The sequence below is a fragment of the Ahaetulla prasina genome, chromosome 2 (assembly GCF_028640845.1).
Source record: "Ahaetulla prasina isolate Xishuangbanna chromosome 2, ASM2864084v1, whole genome shotgun sequence".
Classification (NCBI taxonomy): domain Eukaryota; kingdom Metazoa; phylum Chordata; class Lepidosauria; order Squamata; family Colubridae; genus Ahaetulla; species Ahaetulla prasina.
Window position 1 is genome coordinate 35,672,228 of NC_080540.1, and position 16,823 is coordinate 35,689,050.

The following is a 16,823-nucleotide window of genomic DNA, read 5'->3' on the forward strand; positions in this document are numbered from 1 at the left end:
GAAATAGTTACAACTATGCCCGGGATTTCGCAGTAGACTGAATTTTAATCACTGTAATCATCAGATACTTGGAAGTAGAAAATATTTTTCATAGAACTTGCTGGGATATGTTTACATTGTATTTTGTTGAAAGGATACTCATGGGGAAAAATCAATTATCTCCCAGCATTTCAATATGTTCTGAATGAGCTGTTTGCAAAATGTTTGGCGCTTATCTGCCCTTTCAATTTGTTTTCTTAACAGGAAGTGCAGCGTTGTACATCCGACATGAACATCACCGCTGAACATTCCAATCACCCCGACAACAAGCACAAAAACAGATACATCAACATTTTAGCATGTGAGTAATAATGGCCTTCAGACAAGTCATAAATAACAATAACTGTGTATCTTATAATGATGCCGCAATTTATCAGTATACTTATTTTTTGTACAATCAAGTCATTGTTGAGTCTTTATGATGATCAGAAATAGTTCTTGCAGTTTTCTTGGTAAGATTTTTAGAAATTGCTGGACATTCTTCCTAAGGCTGAAAGAGAGTGACCGGCCCAATGTCAACCAGCTGGCTTCATGCATAAGACTACAACTTCAATCTCCCAGTTTTTAGGTTGGTGTTTTAATCATTGCACCAAACTGGCTTTCTATCAGTATAGTTACAATAAAATAAAATAATAAAATTTCAACAAATGGATAATATGCTTCTTTCAGGCCTGCTTTGTGAGATACATAATGACAATCTTTTGACATTAAAAACATACAGATTTTGTTTAGAAGAGTGACTCTGCCTAAGAAATTTGCAGCTCGGTGTTCTAGACTAATTTTTCCAATGTGATATACTAATTTGCAGAAAGTCTTTAATAGAATGGAGATTAATTAAAAGGATAGGATTCAATACTGGTAAGTAGAATTACACTCATTTTTTTAACTACATTAAACCAATCTCCAGGGACATATTCGTTTTTCCTGCCATGATTTGAAATAAATATCAATTTTGAACGATAGCATTGCCAAAATTCTCATGCAGTCTTATAAAAGTAGTTGTCTCTGAAAATTTCCAACTTTCCCTTTCTGTGACTTCTGATAACAGAAGCTTAATTGGATCTCACTAAATTATTTACCTGATCGTCTTTGGCATTCCATTGCACCTCAAATTGATTAATAACTTTGATATTATCAAGTGTTCGAAGAAAACAGTCAGAACTTTGATCACCAACTGAGAAAATGCTTCCTATTTGCCAAACAACCTATTTTTAGATCAATCCAACTCCTCTGTAACATTTGCTGACACGAGGGAGAATTGGCTTTTCAGTTCTTTCCTTAGTCAGTCACCTACGAAAAAAGAAAAATGTGTCAGGCTTACTTTCTTAAATGTGTATTTTCCTTGTTCTTTTCTGCAGATGATCATAGTCGAGTGAAACTAAGACCTTTACCAGGAAAAGATTCAAAGCACAGCGACTACATTAATGCCAATTATGTTGATGTAAGTTGTTTTGTTACTTCTCAGCTCTCTTGAGAAATCTTGTCCCTCAGAAGAAGCAGAAACTCTTAATGCATGCAGAACTTTTCATTTTTCAATTTCAACTCCAAACTCCTCAAACGTTCAGTAGAAAAGAGCTCTGCTCCAGAGAGGTATACATTATTAATATGATTGCTATTGCAGATACTTTTATCTTACATACTATTGTGATTTCCTTTGAAGGGTTACAACAAAGCGAAAGCCTACATTGCCACTCAGGGCCCTTTAAAGTCAACATTTGAAGATTTTTGGAGAATGATTTGGGAGCAAAACACTGGAATTATCATCATGATTACAAATCTTGTGGAAAAAGGAAGAGTAAGCGGAATCGCCTGCATTTATTACCATAACATTTTCCTCAGTTCTGTGAAAATTCTGTGAGATGTGTGATCTCTTTTTCAGTTTTGTGAAGGAGTTGCATTGGTTTCATTGTAACATAAACAGTATAATAAATCACTATATGAAGCAGATCTCATTTCTGCTCATGGGTAACCTTTAACAGACACGACATAAATGTAATTTATTTACTGTACGATACAATGTTTAATTAATATAACCAACACCATTTGCTTGGAGTTCCTAGGTGAACCAGCAGGGGAGGGGAGAGGAGAGGGTTCCATGCAAGGGTCAGGCGGGTGTGCTCACGCATGCAACTCCATGGAGCTACACATGTGAGCACACACATCCGCCACTCACACATATGGAGCTGTGCACACAAGTATGAGTGTCTGCCTGTCGTGCAAATGGAACTGCGCACACACACGCACTCACCCACCACTTGCATGACCAGTTCCAAACTGACTGCGGTCCAGTAGTGGGCCGCAGCCCAGGGGTTGGGGACCTCTATCTTAAAAGAACAATGGGACAAAAAAGAAGGTTAACTGGCTAACATTGACTGAACTGGGTTGCTGCTAGAAAAAGAAATTAAAAAAAACACTTCCAAAATTTTTGTAGTTCATGAAAAATAAGACCTAGAGAACTTAGTTTGAAGCTGGTACATTCCAGTTCAATTCCAGACATTGTCTTCATTTTTATATATACGTTATCATTCCATAAAAATTATAATCAAAACACTTAATAGTAGCACTGGAAAACAATGTGCAACTAAGACTAGCACAAATAAAAGCCAGACAAATGACAAAATATATACAAATATAACACATTAACAAAAATTAAATTATACCAGGACTGATGAATTTGTGTAAAAGTATATCAAATAATCTATATTATAAACAATGTTTCACAAATAATGTCCTAACAATTGTTACATGTAATAACCTTTCCATAAAAGTACAATCCTTAACAAAGGGTTAAAAAAATATAATAAGCAGTTTTTCCAGAACAACTAAAAAAGAGAAATATAGCTCTTTTATTCAGCCAGATCTCTGATTGAATCCTCCTTAATTCAGTGTCCTCTGGCATCACAGACTTTTAACGTTTTATGTTATTCTTTTTTCCTCAGAGAAAATGCGACCAATACTGGCCAACTGAAAACAGTGAGGAATACGGCCATATCATTGTCACACTGAAGAGCACAAAAGTACATGCTTGCTACACTGTCCGCCGCTTCACAGTCAGGAATGCAAAAATGAAAAAAGTGAGCAATACCATTACACTACGTTGGTTTAAAAATAAATGTCCATTTGGGATGTTGCTACTGAGTGTGACTCATTCATACATACACTATTCGAAGATTGTTGCGATCGCAAGACTCTCTCTACAGTGTACAATGAAGCAGAAAGGGCCAGAAAACCAAGAACAACGCAATGTGCATAGCAGAAAATTCAATTTTATGTCTTTACAATTTGACAAGGCTTGGGAAGTCAAGAATGTTTAATGGCTCAGTGAAATGAATACAGTAATTGAAATTACATGAAAAAGAAAATAGTTCATCAACGTCTTTTTTTTGAAATTTGACACTGTTGAACAAGGAATTTATATTAGGCATCATAAATTACTGTAATGGTTTTCTGAGGGGGCTCAACATCAACAATAAGCAAATTAAACAAAACAAGATTATGTCGGAGTTTTGTTAGATTTTTAAAATGTATAAAAATTGCCAAATAGTTTACATACATTTCCTATCAGTCCAATCATTATAGCCAAGGACTACAGAGATTGCAGCCCAGAAACTTTGGGAGGGCCAATTTTTAATACTCTTAAATTCAAGTGAAATATAGCTATGAACCTGAAAGACATAGGTCAGTTTTATCTTACTCATTTGCATTTCGGAGGATACAGTTTTCAGTTCATGTCAGGCTGTAAGAACTTACTTGAAACTACCTCTTATAAACTGTCCAATAATGTGAAATTACATAGCAGGTTGCCTTGTAAAGCAAAGCGTATCTCAATTATTAGACAATAGTATTATAATAGGTTACAGGCCTTTTTCACATAAAATCTTTAAATTATAGCACTATTGAGTTTATTCTGCTCTAATGTGACCAGAGAGAGCTGAACAGAAAGGAAAAAATGTGAACACGAAACCTTGATGTTAATATTAATATTAATATTTTCTACTTGTATGTTTCATGACTTCTGGATCAAAAGGGGAATCCCAAAGGACGTCAAAATGAAAGGACAGTCATTCAGTACCATTACACACAGTGGCCTGACATGGGAGTACCTGAATATGCACTTCCCGTGCTGACATTCGTGAGAAGATCCTCTGCAGCCAGAACTGCTGAGATGGGTCCAGTAATTGTACATTGCAGGTATGTTTGGACATTGTCAATCCATACTTGTTGAGAACATAGGATAGACCAGGGGTCTCCGACCTTGGCAACTTTAAGCCTGGCGGACTTCAACTCTCAGAATTCTCAAAGCTGGCTGGGGAATTCTGGGAATTGAAGTCCGCCAGGCTTAAAGTTGCCAAGGTCGGAGACCCCTGGTGTAGATCACGAATGTCAAACTCACTACCTCAAGTGACGTCAAATGATGTATTGTGACTTTTTTGCCTATGCGGAGCTGAGGTGGACATGGCCTGCACGTGACGCATCCGGCCCGCAGGCCGCCAGTTTGACACATTAATCTAGTGTAGATTAATATACCGTTGCAACTGTGGTTTGGTTTTTATTTACGTCTATATGTCCAACCCCTGTTCTTTTAACTGCTGACATTTTTACAAATCACCATGAGTCTAAATGCATTTAGCAACACGATGATGATGGTGATGACATTCAATACCAAAATAAATAGCTACATTTACCACAGTAACAGAAACCACATATTACAGAGAAGACTTGAGTCTGAGACACTATATTATTTTTCCAAGCTCATTCATGGAATGTAGGATTCAACCAAGGTTTCATTCGAAGTCATTCTCATACTTATGATGTCATCTGGTTCTGGGTTTTTATTTTTTTATTAACCTAAATTATTCTGGAAGCAGTGCACTGTATCGTAAGCAGGCACAAAGCTAAACAAAAAACACATTATCAGGGAAATAGGTATACTTGCATTTATGAGACTTTTGAATGTGTCCTGATTACCAAAAAGAGCTTGGGTTTCCTGGATATGTAGATATTAACATTCTTAAGAGTATTTTTTTTTTTCTTATAACGCTGAAAACAGAAACAATCTGAAAAGGTTTATCATCAGTATTCGAACTCATAATTTTTTCTGCATGCTTTTTTTTGGGTAAAGTTTATTTGTCTGAATTGCAAAGGATGATATACAGTGAAAATGTTTGATATATCAAAAAGGGGAAATTACAGAATACGGTTCCGACTGTCATTCATTCTGAAGTTGCTGTACAACTATAATTGGTTTCTAACTGATTCGCAAACTAAGCTTTCCCATCTAGTCGGCTTTGAAATTAAATAATAGGAAGCATTCCAAAACCTGATCTAAAATTGAAACTCAGTAATCATCAAACAACTGGAAAGCAAATTTGAATCATCCTGAGTTTTTTTACTAGTAGGGAAATAGCTTCCACATATTCCCTCTGCAGGGCTAGTTCCTCCCTGAAAATCGCATTAATATGCATTAATATGTGACACAGGAAGATCCCTAAATGTGAGGTGAAGGCTGTGATGAAAGAGCATTTTGTTAGCATGCAAATAAAGATCTTAGAGAAGAAAGATAAAGGAAAAGAGAGGCACTTGACAGTTGAACATAAGAGAAAGAGAAAGAAAACACAAAACATTTTTATCTTCAAAGAAAAATCTTGAAGTCCTTCTGGCAAAGCAAACATTTAATCAACCACAGAGAGGTTTATTGGTTGAAGTAATACAATTTATACTAGAACCATTTACATGTATCATTTGGAGTGCTGGCAATGAGATCTCTAAAGGATATAAAGTTAGGATACCTTAAGCCATTTTGTCAAAAATTCCCAGAGAACTGGTTTCATCACCAAAGTATATTCCAGGATGCCAATTTTGGGACTATTCCCTGCGTCCCCAAGCCATATCCTAGTCCATTTGAGACATTCAGGTTGAACATTGCTTACAGCATGGTTGTTATAAAAATTAGTAATAGCGTCGAGGGATTCTTTCTTAATATTTAATTATGTTTTCTGTTTGCTTTATTTCTTTTCTTTTTGATTGGGGTTTAGTGCTGGTGTTGGCAGGACTGGTACCTACATTGTAATAGACAGTATGCTGCAACAAATAAAAGACAAAAGCACAGTTAATGTCTTGGGTTTCCTGAAACACATCAGGACACAGCGCAACTACCTCGTCCAGACGGAGGTAAGAATCAGAAACATATTCCTTGTCATTACTGCAGTCAGTCGCTATCAACTACATTTTGTTATATGAAGTTTGATTATTCCACTTATTACTAAAATAACACAATCTCAAAGAGGGAGGAGTTTGATTCCTTCCCAGAGCAGGTTAGTGGGGTGAGGAGGAATGGTGATTTTGAAGTAACTTTCCCCAGGAGTGGGAAGGGAATGGGGATTTTGCAGTATCCTTCCATCATGCCCACCAAGCCACACCACGCCCACCAAGCCACGCCCACCAAGCCACACCCACAGAACCGCTAGTAAAAAAATTTGAAACCCACCACTGATATGTATGTATGTATATATGTATATAGTCATTTCTTAGTGACCACATAATTATACTCATCCATACTTACGAATGAGTATATTCAGACAGATTATATTTCATTTACAGGCAGTCCTTGACTTACAACCATTCCTTTTGCGATCGTTTAAACTTACAACTGCACTGAAAAAAGTGACTTATGACTGGTTCTCACACTTAAAACCTTTAAAACTTCCCTGCAGTCATAAAAATCAAAATTTAGGTGCTTGACAACCACCATATATTTACAATGGTTGCAGCATCCCAGGGTCATGTGATCACCATTTGAAACCTTTCCAGATGGCTTTCAACAAGCAAAGTCAATGGGTGAAGCCTTAACAATCATGAGGTTCCTTTAACTGCAGTGATTCATTCAACAACCACACCAATCATGGTCATAAATTCAGGCACAACTCCTTTAACAACTGCACTGTCTAGGAACAGAATTTTGAATTCCAACTTTGGTCATCATTTGAAGACCACCTGTATGTAAAAGTCAGAATAAACTAAGTGCTTAGGAAATTATTTGGGATGAAGTCAGGAGGGGGACAACATAAAGACCCCAAATTTCAAAACTTTAAATATTGTCAAGATTGACTTTATTAGCACTATTTGAAACTCACAGCCCTTTTAGAAAGGTTAGAGAGAAAAGTTGATAGAAGTCATCCCATAATTCCACTTTTTTAAACTCATAACACTATTTTAGTTTGATCAACGTAAACGGAGAGAGGCAATTTATGTTAGACACAATGGAAGAAATATTACAGATGTTGGGGGAAAGAGTCAGAAACAATCAGAGGAGAAAAATAAAAGGAAAAATGTTCCGGAAATACAACTATCAAAGCTATGTAAGTAATATTTGGTCCAAGGTTATTGCAAATATCCTGTCTTGCATGACTCAAAAGCACTTGCATTTCATTTCAGAACAGAATCCATGTATGCCCATCTCTCTTTGTTTCTCTTAGGAGCAGTATGTTTTCATTCATGATGCCTTGTTGGAAGCCATTCTAGGGAAAGAGACTGAAGTTTCTGCCAATCAGTTACATAGCTATGTCAACAGCATTCTCATACCTGGCATTGGAGGCAAGACTCGACTAGAGAAACAGTTCAAGGTAAATTTTGACATTCACTGCATGGATCTGTTCAAAGTAGTTCAGGTTTATACCTACATTGCATCACACTTGTGTCAGAAGCACTGAGACACTTCTGGGTTGAAAGGATTAGCCAGTGACATCACCGTTCCCAGTGGGACACCCAGCTAGGGACCCCTTTCATGACACTGGCAGGATTTGGAACAAAGGATGGGACCTCACTCCACCCCATGGAAGCACTAACATCTCAAACATGGACTTGCTAACTTCCAACCCAGTGTCCTAACTACACAGGCCACCGTGCCCCAATATACCTACATGATTTGTCAATCTTAGTTTTGAATGGTTTTCATTGTTATAGCTGCCCTTCCTAACAATGTTGATACGCGGGTCATTCAAGTAATTCGAGAAGATTGAAATGGTAGGATTGATCATATCCTAAAATCATGGTTCAGCCATGCAGAATCTGTTCTATGATAATGCTCTCTGTGATGCCCTCATAATGAGGTTTTTTTTTCCCTTAGGGGATTGAGTCTAAAATTAAAACTATTTATGTTAATCAAAAAATTAGGGGCCTATACTAGCATAAGATGGAGGGGATCTTTAAAATATATTTTCAGTAAACTGAAGCTGATAGCAAGGGATAGAATTTGCTTTGTGTGTGCAATGTTATTAACTAAAATAGGTTACATTAAGCTTCTCAAATACTTAATATAATCGATATGTCTTATTTTATCAAAAAATGGCACATCATCATAAACATCATTCTTTTGCTCTTCTGCTATCATCTTGGGGGCTCTGGGGGAAACTCAACATACGTTCTTCCTACCAATGGAATGATATAGTCCTTGCTTAAGAACCACAATTGGGATTGGCAATTCCATTGCTCAGCAATGCTGTCTCTGAGTGAAACATCACATGACAATGACATGCTTATAATGTCTTTCCCATTAGGTCATTAAGCAAGACATCATGTGACTGCAACTTGCAATTTTACCACCAGCTTCTCCATTGACTGCTGGTTGTAAAGTCCACAAATGGCAATCACATGACCATGGGAATGCCTGTCAGTTGCAAAGTACTCAAATGTTGATCATGTGACCACAGGCCGTAAAGTTGCTTTTTCAGGCAGTCATTATGTGAGGTCTACCTGTACAGCATTGCAAGTACAAAGATACTTTTTTAAAAAAACAAAGGAGTTGCATAGTCACTTCCTTGAAGTTTGGAAGAAGTCAAACAGATATGTACTATTCATTTGCAACACATACTGGCTGCCTAAAATTGCCTACAAGGTAAGATTTAGGCATAGATATAATTTCACCCATCCAATTGTCTTCTCCATATCTTCAGAGAATTTAAAAATACCAAAGGATCAGTCAGCTATGGAATCAAAAGTGGAATATATGCAAAGGGCTTTAAATGCAAATTGTTCCACAAATTGGTCACAACTGTTCATTTTGCACAATGATAAATTACAAAATGTATCTGACAAACGAAATAAATTATCCTAAGTAAGATGGGAAAAAGGGACGCGGTGGCTCAGGGGCTAAGACGTTGAGCTTGTCGATCGAAAGCGGTTGCTTTGTCGGCAGCTCAGCGGTTCAAATTCCTAGTGCTGCCATGTAACGGGGTGAGCTCCCGTTACTTGTCCCAACTTCTGCCAACCTAGCAGTTTCGAAAGCACATAAAAATGCAAGTAGAAAAAATAGAGACCACCTTTGGTGGGAAGGTAACAGCGTTCCGTGCACCAACACTCAATTGGTGTTGAGTCATGCCGGCCACATGACCACGGAGACATCTTCGGACAGCGCTGGCTCTTCGGCTTTGAAACGGAGATGAGCACCGCCCCCTAGAGTCGGCAACGATTAGCACGTATGTGCAAGGGGAACCTTTACCTTTAAGTAAGATGGAAGGGGGTCATTTCAACCCTGAGCTACAAATGTTCTTCTTTATTTGTATCCTAAGTAAGTTGATATTAATTGCAATGTTTAAGATTTCCAGTAAGCAGAAAGAAAAATTAGTCAAGCACAGCTTTGTTTAATGTTTTACAAAATAAAAGGTTTTACTTTCAAGGGACATATTTTTGTTGTACATGTTGTCAGGCCTGGAAGCCATCTTTTGCATTGGGCCTTCAGGCCTGCCATATTTACTACTGTGGGAAACTTTCAGGAAAAGCTAAACTGAACTTGTCAAACTAAGATGAAATGAAATTTTATTTATTTAAAAATGAGAATTATATAGGCAAGAACCAATAAATATTTGTATAAATAATTTTAATGCAGGGTGTTTGATTCTTTTTGGCATTCTGAATTCTTTTAACAGTGACAATACATGTTGGTTTTCTAAACATTCTTTTTTTCCCGGAAATAGAAAAGTATATGCAGGTTTATGTCTTAAAAGCCTGATCAAGTATTAATCATGTTCCTTTTCTGTTTAAATTTTGCAGCTGGTTATGCAGTGCAATGCAAAATACATAGAATGCTTTAGTGCCCAAAAAGATTGCAACAAAGAGAAGAACAGAAACTCATCAGTAGTGCCATGTAAGATCTCATCTTTGAATTTGATTTTTGCTCTGCATAAATTCATACCGCTAACTGTTAAAGTATATTTGAATTGAGTGGGAGAGGAAATGAATTCAATTGCTTTATATTCCAAAGTCACGGTTGACTAGAACTCTTCTAAAAACCTGCATACAGACCAAATACCAATACTTGAATTTTGGCTGCCTGATTAAAAGTTGGCTTGTGCCAAATGTTTTGTTTTTAACCAAAATATAATAGCTCTGGAACACTTGCACTGTAGTATAATGCAGTCACACTGGTCCTTGCATAAAGTAAAGAACTGCTAACGATTTTCATAAATTCTAAAAGCATTCTAGTAAAGAGATGCAGTCTTCCAGGGATGGTCTATATAGTTTCCTGAAAACATTTCCAGAGCAAAAAAAAGTGCAGTTGAACATGGACAGGGCACCCCAACAGGTTTTTTTTTTGAGGTACAGTGGAAAGGGTGGGGTTGTTTGTGCTTATGATAATGCTGTGTATGTACGTCTATGAGGCAGGCAACAGAGAGTCTGGATTTTTTTTAACTGATTCCACAGGCTGAAAAAGTTTGAAAATCCTTGTTTTCAATGAGGTTCATGGAGTTAGTTAGTTTTCATTGTGTGGTTTTAACAATAGAACAGAGTACAAGTAAGATTTTATTTGAGAAATTATGTTTTCACACGAACTTTTTATCAATTTAATTTGTGTTATTTTATCATCCAAATCAGATCCTGGGAAAACTAGATTTTGTTAGAATAATCCTACTGTGATAATTAAGATCTATTTGACATATAATGTATTTGTTTGATGCTGCAGCTGAGCGAGCAAGGGTAGGACTAGCACCATTACCTGGCATGAAGGGAACTGATTACATTAATGCCTCGTATATCATGGTAAGATAATAATCATTTATGTTTAAATGATTATTTAAACCCAGAGAAAACAACCAAATATTCAATTGTTCTGTCTCTATAGATTGTTCTGTCTTGTATTCCATTAAAAATTGTTTCCTTTGCTTAATAAGAGATCTATATTGAGCATTATAGATTTCTGCATACAATTTTTTAAAAAATCAGTTTGCATAAATTAAAAATGCCCCTTTGAAACAGTAGTTAAAAAGTTATGTTCAATCCTATAGGAATTGTTTGTATGTTCAAAAAAAAATAAATTATGCCAGTTATCTAGGCTAATATGTTCACTAATAGTATATTTTGCATTATTGTTCAACATGTCTCTGTGCAATCTCATTTTAAGCTGCTTAGAGTCGTTAGATTGAAGTAGCTGTCAGGGTTCCGACCAATGCCCTAATAAAATCAGGAGCCTCAAGCCATGGTGCAAGAAAAATACAGTTGCTTATTAGGAGCGCCATGTTGGCATGACCTAGGTGAAGCCAGCTCTGACTTCACCCAGTTCGTGCCTTGCCTCTGACCCTGCCTCCTCGTCCCAACATGTGTCAACAGTCACATTCCCCAACGAAGCAATTTTGCAGGTCATAGAAGTCACTCCCTCTGGCCGTTGTGGGTCTCCGTGGAGATGGCCTTGACTTTGGCCGGCTAGGATGTGTTTTGTTTTGACTGAGATGTGAATTCCTCGGTGCAACTGTGAGGCACAATTACCCCTCCCCATGCCTATAGCAACTCTGGAGCAAGTCAGGAAAAGCTTCACGAGTTGACAATAGCATTGAAAACTAAGTGATATATAAGCAATAAATTCTAGTGCAGGAGTCTGTTTAAAACATGCTAAATGACAATCAAAAAGTGATTTGCTCCTATTATTTGAAAACAATAGTTCACTTATTTATTTCTTTAAAGTACAGTTGATCATGTTAGCATATATTCTGAAATTTATAATTTCTGGTAGAATTCGTTCAGCTAAGGATACCACATTTATAGCTTTCTTTAGAGTTTATTTTAAAATTGTATATGGCAGAAAGAGAGAGAGACTGAGACTGACTGACTATGGGATGTCTAAGAACAATCCATATAAAAACAACATTACAAAACCTCTACAAACAAAACAAAAAAATAAGTAAAAGAATACATAATGTTCTTCAGTAATGTTATTCAGATAAATTAACCAGTAAGTTGTTATTAAAATTTAGCAATTTCATTACTTTTGTCTTCACCCAAGTGTTTGATGTTTCAAAACTATTCCATTCATGAAAAATTGCTGTTTGTTTCTTTTAAAGGGCTACTATCGGAGCAATGAGTTCATCATAACACAGCACCCTCTGCCGCATACAACTAAAGACTTCTGGAGAATGATCTGGGATCACAATGCACAGATCATTGTCATGCTTCCAGATAACCAGAGTTTAGTAAGTTATTTCATTTCATATGCTGCACATTCGTATGGTAGCCCAATAAGAAACAATCAGATTATTTACCTACTCCTCCCTCTATTTCAGTGAAAATTATAGCCAAACAATACAATTTTGTAATGAGATTATGCAGAGAAGTTTGGGAGAGTCTGGGGAAAAGATAGCTGAGCACAGGAAAATTTGTACAACTTCCGGCAACAGTATAACATATGTAATTGATATTACATATCAAGCAGTAATAAGGAATATCTACTGATGTTGTACGTGAACATATTTTTTAAAAAAACTATGTAAATTTTTGACTCAACACCTAAATGCTTTATAGATAGAAAATAAATAAGATAATTGTATTTTACAGCAATACCTGGCATTATGGAACAATACATAATTATATAACAGTATTTCTGGAAAAATTTCACCCATTTGAATGTGGATCATATATAAATGTTGTAAAATAAGCATCTCAATTACAGGTTATAAGATTTGCTGTGATGAACAACAGTGTATTGTTGGGGTGTGTTTTTTTTTTCCTAAGAGAAGGATTTTGCAGAAAATTAGTTTGAGATCTTGCCTATTAAATGAAGTTTTGATCTGGTGAATTCTACCTGTTTAAAGATTAAAGCAATATATTCAAAATGTCTTCTGTTTGCTTCAATTGTCTTCAGGCAGAAGATGAGTTTGTGTACTGGCCAAGTCGGGAGGAATCCATGAACTGCGAGGCATTTACCGTCACCCTTATCAGCAAGGACCGGCTGTGCCTCTCTAATGAGGAGCAGATCATCATCCATGACTTTATCCTTGAGGCTACTCAGGTATATACAATATCTTCCAGAGGTGAATCTGAAGTCTGCTTGCCATTCAAACTCCTGCTGATGTTGGTTAATATTCAAGATGAATGATTTGCAATGGAATATGGACAGATGTCTGTCTTTGGTCACAAAAATTTTAATATCATTTTCTTCCTTCTCAGGGATTGTTTCTATAGTATCCCAATTTTGCTTGCAGAATGCCATTTCCATAGAAAGCTATAATACTGAAGTTTTTACTTAAGAACTAAGCATGAAACAACTTCTCAAACAAAAAGACAGCAGGTTTGAGGTCCCAATTTTTTTAAAAAAATGTTTTTAAAGCTTTCCTTTAGAAATTGTATGATGTATACTCACTAGCTGTTCTGCCAGATCTTGTTGAGAGCAATTTAATTTGTAATTTGTCCTACACGGAATTGAGATAGAGCAATAGTCAGGTTTTGGTACAAATGTTAATATTCCTCCTTAATAAATTTAGATTTAAATTTAGATGTTTTCCACATTCCATGCAATTTTGGAATATGTGCTACAATGATAAAATACTTCTAATTATTGGCCATTCAGTCATCTCTAATCACAAAAGGGTGATATACAGTGGTGGGATTCAGCCAGTTTGCACCTATTCAGGAGAACCAGTTGTTAACTTTCTAAGCAGTTCAGAGAACTGGTTGTTGGAAGAAATATTTTGTTTTTTTCCACTTTACAAGGCTAATCCTGTAAGGAAGGCAGGAAGGAAACATTCTGGTGTTGTTTCTAGCCTAATCTTTATTGCCCTGCTTACAGAAACTGCCTCTCCAGTTAACTTGTTACATTGTAACAGCTAAGGCAAAGCCCCATTGAAATGAGTGATATTGAGTTGGCCACGCCCACCCAATCACATGACCACCGAGCCATGCCTACCCAGCTAGTCATTAGGGTAGAAAACCAGTTGTTAAATTATTTGAATCCCACCACTGGTGATATATACATTTATATAATGCTTTCTATAAAAGAAACTGAGCTCATAATGAAACTGAAGATTATTTTTTTAAAAAAAGAAAGACATTTGGAATGGCTACAGAAAAGCTAAGCTGTTGTTCCAAAAATATTTAACACATTTTGTTATGTTCTGCAGCAAAATGCCAGGATGTCTTTTTCTTTGGATCTTCAGGGCTGCCACACTTGGTGCTGTGGGAAACTGGGGGGGGGGATTCATGAGTGGTGGAGATATCTAGCCATAATAACATTCTTTTCTCAGAGAGTCAAGGACATCTTGCCCTGCACCTGGAGTGGCATGACTGGGAGGCATCTCCAGTTGGGACGGTGCATTGATTGGACCTTATGATGGACATGTGGATGCAGGAGAAAGGACTTAGACTTTCTTTTGGGTGGGGAAAATCTGGAAGCTTTCAGATTTGGGTTGTCCCAGATGTGCCAATATGACATTTCTAACACAATGGAACTTTGAGAAACTTCTAGCCTCGGAGTCTTCTTTCATTGGGGGTGTTACTTGGAACCCTGACAATATGTATGGATTTTGGGCCGACTGATTTTCTGACATTTGGGACTAATATATAATCAAGTGCCACTTCTAATTTATTATTTTATTTTTAATGAGGACTCCTTGGTGCTCTTGGAGGTTGTTGTTTTTTCTTGTAGACATTGCATTACCCAAACTAGGTAACATCATCTGTGTACTGTTATCTTGTTTGAGCAATGAAACATCTGGAAGGAAACAACCAAGTTCAGAGAGCACCAAGGACCTCTCATTTGCACCCTGAGTTACAAATCTTTACCTTTATTTTATTTTTAAATAATTAAAACATAACATGGTTCCTTATTTTGTTAGTTGATGTGTAAGATTTGCCTTTTGTGTTTCTTGCAATGGTGTAATAAATAATCGCATCTGGATGTTCACACACAATAAATATGCAGTATGAGTGTTATCTAGCTATCCTAATTGTCTAGATATTATATCTGGACTCAGCATACAGTAGATTTAACGACATGCAACATCCATAAGAGGAATTTATTGATGCAGAAATGTCACCTAAATTTTAGAAAATAGGGTATGAGCAACTTCAGTGATATCATTATAGCAACTGGAGTATATTCCCGAAAGTTGGGCAAAGAGAGGTCATAACAACCATTAGATGCTACTAAGAATCACTTTTTTTCTTTCTAGTAATATTGGGGAAGAGTTAAAAAAGAAGATTTTACAACACAGTAGCATTTTCTTTATATACAACTGGTGAGATTGGGACATTCTTTAGCAGCATAAATGAATTCATTTCTGATTTCTTGAAGAGATAAATACTTGTTCTTCCTCTATCAAAGGATTACTGTTAAGTAATGTGGTTGTAAAGGATCCAGGGGACTCCTATGGGAGAAGTTATCTTCTGTGCTTCTCTAATTAAGACAGGATAGTCAAAGTTTATGCTATCCATTAGGGAAATGGGAGTTGATTCTCATTACTTCACTGCCTTACTGGAGTTTTAAACCACATGTTTTTTTCTTTACCTTCCTCTTTTTTTTTCTTTTGCCACTGGGCAACACTTTGAAAGCAGGGGGTGGGGACTGGACCAGAGAAAACAAGGCAAATAAGCAGAAACTTGTAAAAGGAACCACTAATTGGTTGTCATTTTAGCATCTCCTTCAAAAAAATTATTGAAATATGTATATACTGTTGGGGCTGAAGGTATAAAATTTAGTTATTTCAACTATAGAAATGGAATTAAAATGGTCAATAGCTGGACTGATTTTTATTTCAGGATGATTATGTTTTGGAAGTTCGCCACTTTCAGTGCCCCAAATGGCCAAATCCAGATGCCCCAATCAGCAGTACCTTTGAGCTTATCAATATAATCAAGGAAGAGGCCTTAACGAGAGATGGCCCGACCATCATTCATGATGAGTATGTATATTCACTGATTTAATTTTTATAAAGATTGAAGAAAATATAAATAATATAAAATCTTGTGAACTTTCATCTAGGAGGGAGGTAAAAGGTATTGTTGACTTCTCTAGGAATATTAGAATTGTTTTTAAAGTTTCATAAATATTCTTCGGTATCCAATTTTATACTGAATGTTAATGTGAATAGAGTGGTTTTTAAATGTTTTTATTGTTCCATGACTTACAGAGGTATAATATTAGAGATATTTTTGCCAATTTGTATTAAGCCATGACTAATTTTATTGTTCTAGTTTGTAGTCATTTTGCTGAGCTTGCCATGTTAAAAATTGTTTCAAAATTAGCCTAGTTATTGATTGGAACATTTTATCAGATCAAAAAAAAATCAAACTTGTTTTTAACACTGCAAGGTTATCTCCTTGGTAAATCCATTCTAGTATTTGTTATATTCACTGGATTTTATTTTCATGTTTTAAGGTATAAATTCAGCTTTTAATTGCATTCTGAGGAAATGTAGCAGAAAATATATTTTTCCATATGTGCCTCCATCCTTATCATCCCTTGTTTTATTCCTTCGAGAATAAATACTTGACAAAAACTCAGGAGGAAATTCAAGAAAAATTAA

The 16,823-nt window shown here is 36.2% G+C and overlaps 1 protein-coding gene across 4 annotated transcripts in view; it reads left to right on the forward strand.

Annotated features, from left to right (window-relative positions):
• The window catches only part of PTPRG (protein tyrosine phosphatase receptor type G), a 783,870-nt gene that overhangs the window by 756,081 nt on the left and 10,966 nt on the right, over nt 1-16,823 (forward strand). For all 4 annotated transcript variants that reach the window (XM_058166065.1, XM_058166066.1, XM_058166067.1 and 1 more), the window contains 12 exons: nt 244-340; nt 1,398-1,480; nt 1,700-1,834; nt 2,979-3,113; nt 4,067-4,230; nt 6,075-6,210; nt 7,515-7,661; nt 10,087-10,180; nt 10,997-11,073; nt 12,369-12,497; nt 13,166-13,312; nt 16,057-16,199. In XM_058166065.1, coding sequence (XP_058022048.1) covers nt 244-340; nt 1,398-1,480; nt 1,700-1,834; nt 2,979-3,113; nt 4,067-4,230; nt 6,075-6,210; nt 7,515-7,661; nt 10,087-10,180; nt 10,997-11,073; nt 12,369-12,497; nt 13,166-13,312; nt 16,057-16,199 — 1,487 coding nt within the window. The remainder of the gene's footprint in view (nt 1-243; nt 341-1,397; nt 1,481-1,699; nt 1,835-2,978; nt 3,114-4,066; nt 4,231-6,074; nt 6,211-7,514; nt 7,662-10,086; nt 10,181-10,996; nt 11,074-12,368; nt 12,498-13,165; nt 13,313-16,056; nt 16,200-16,823) is intronic.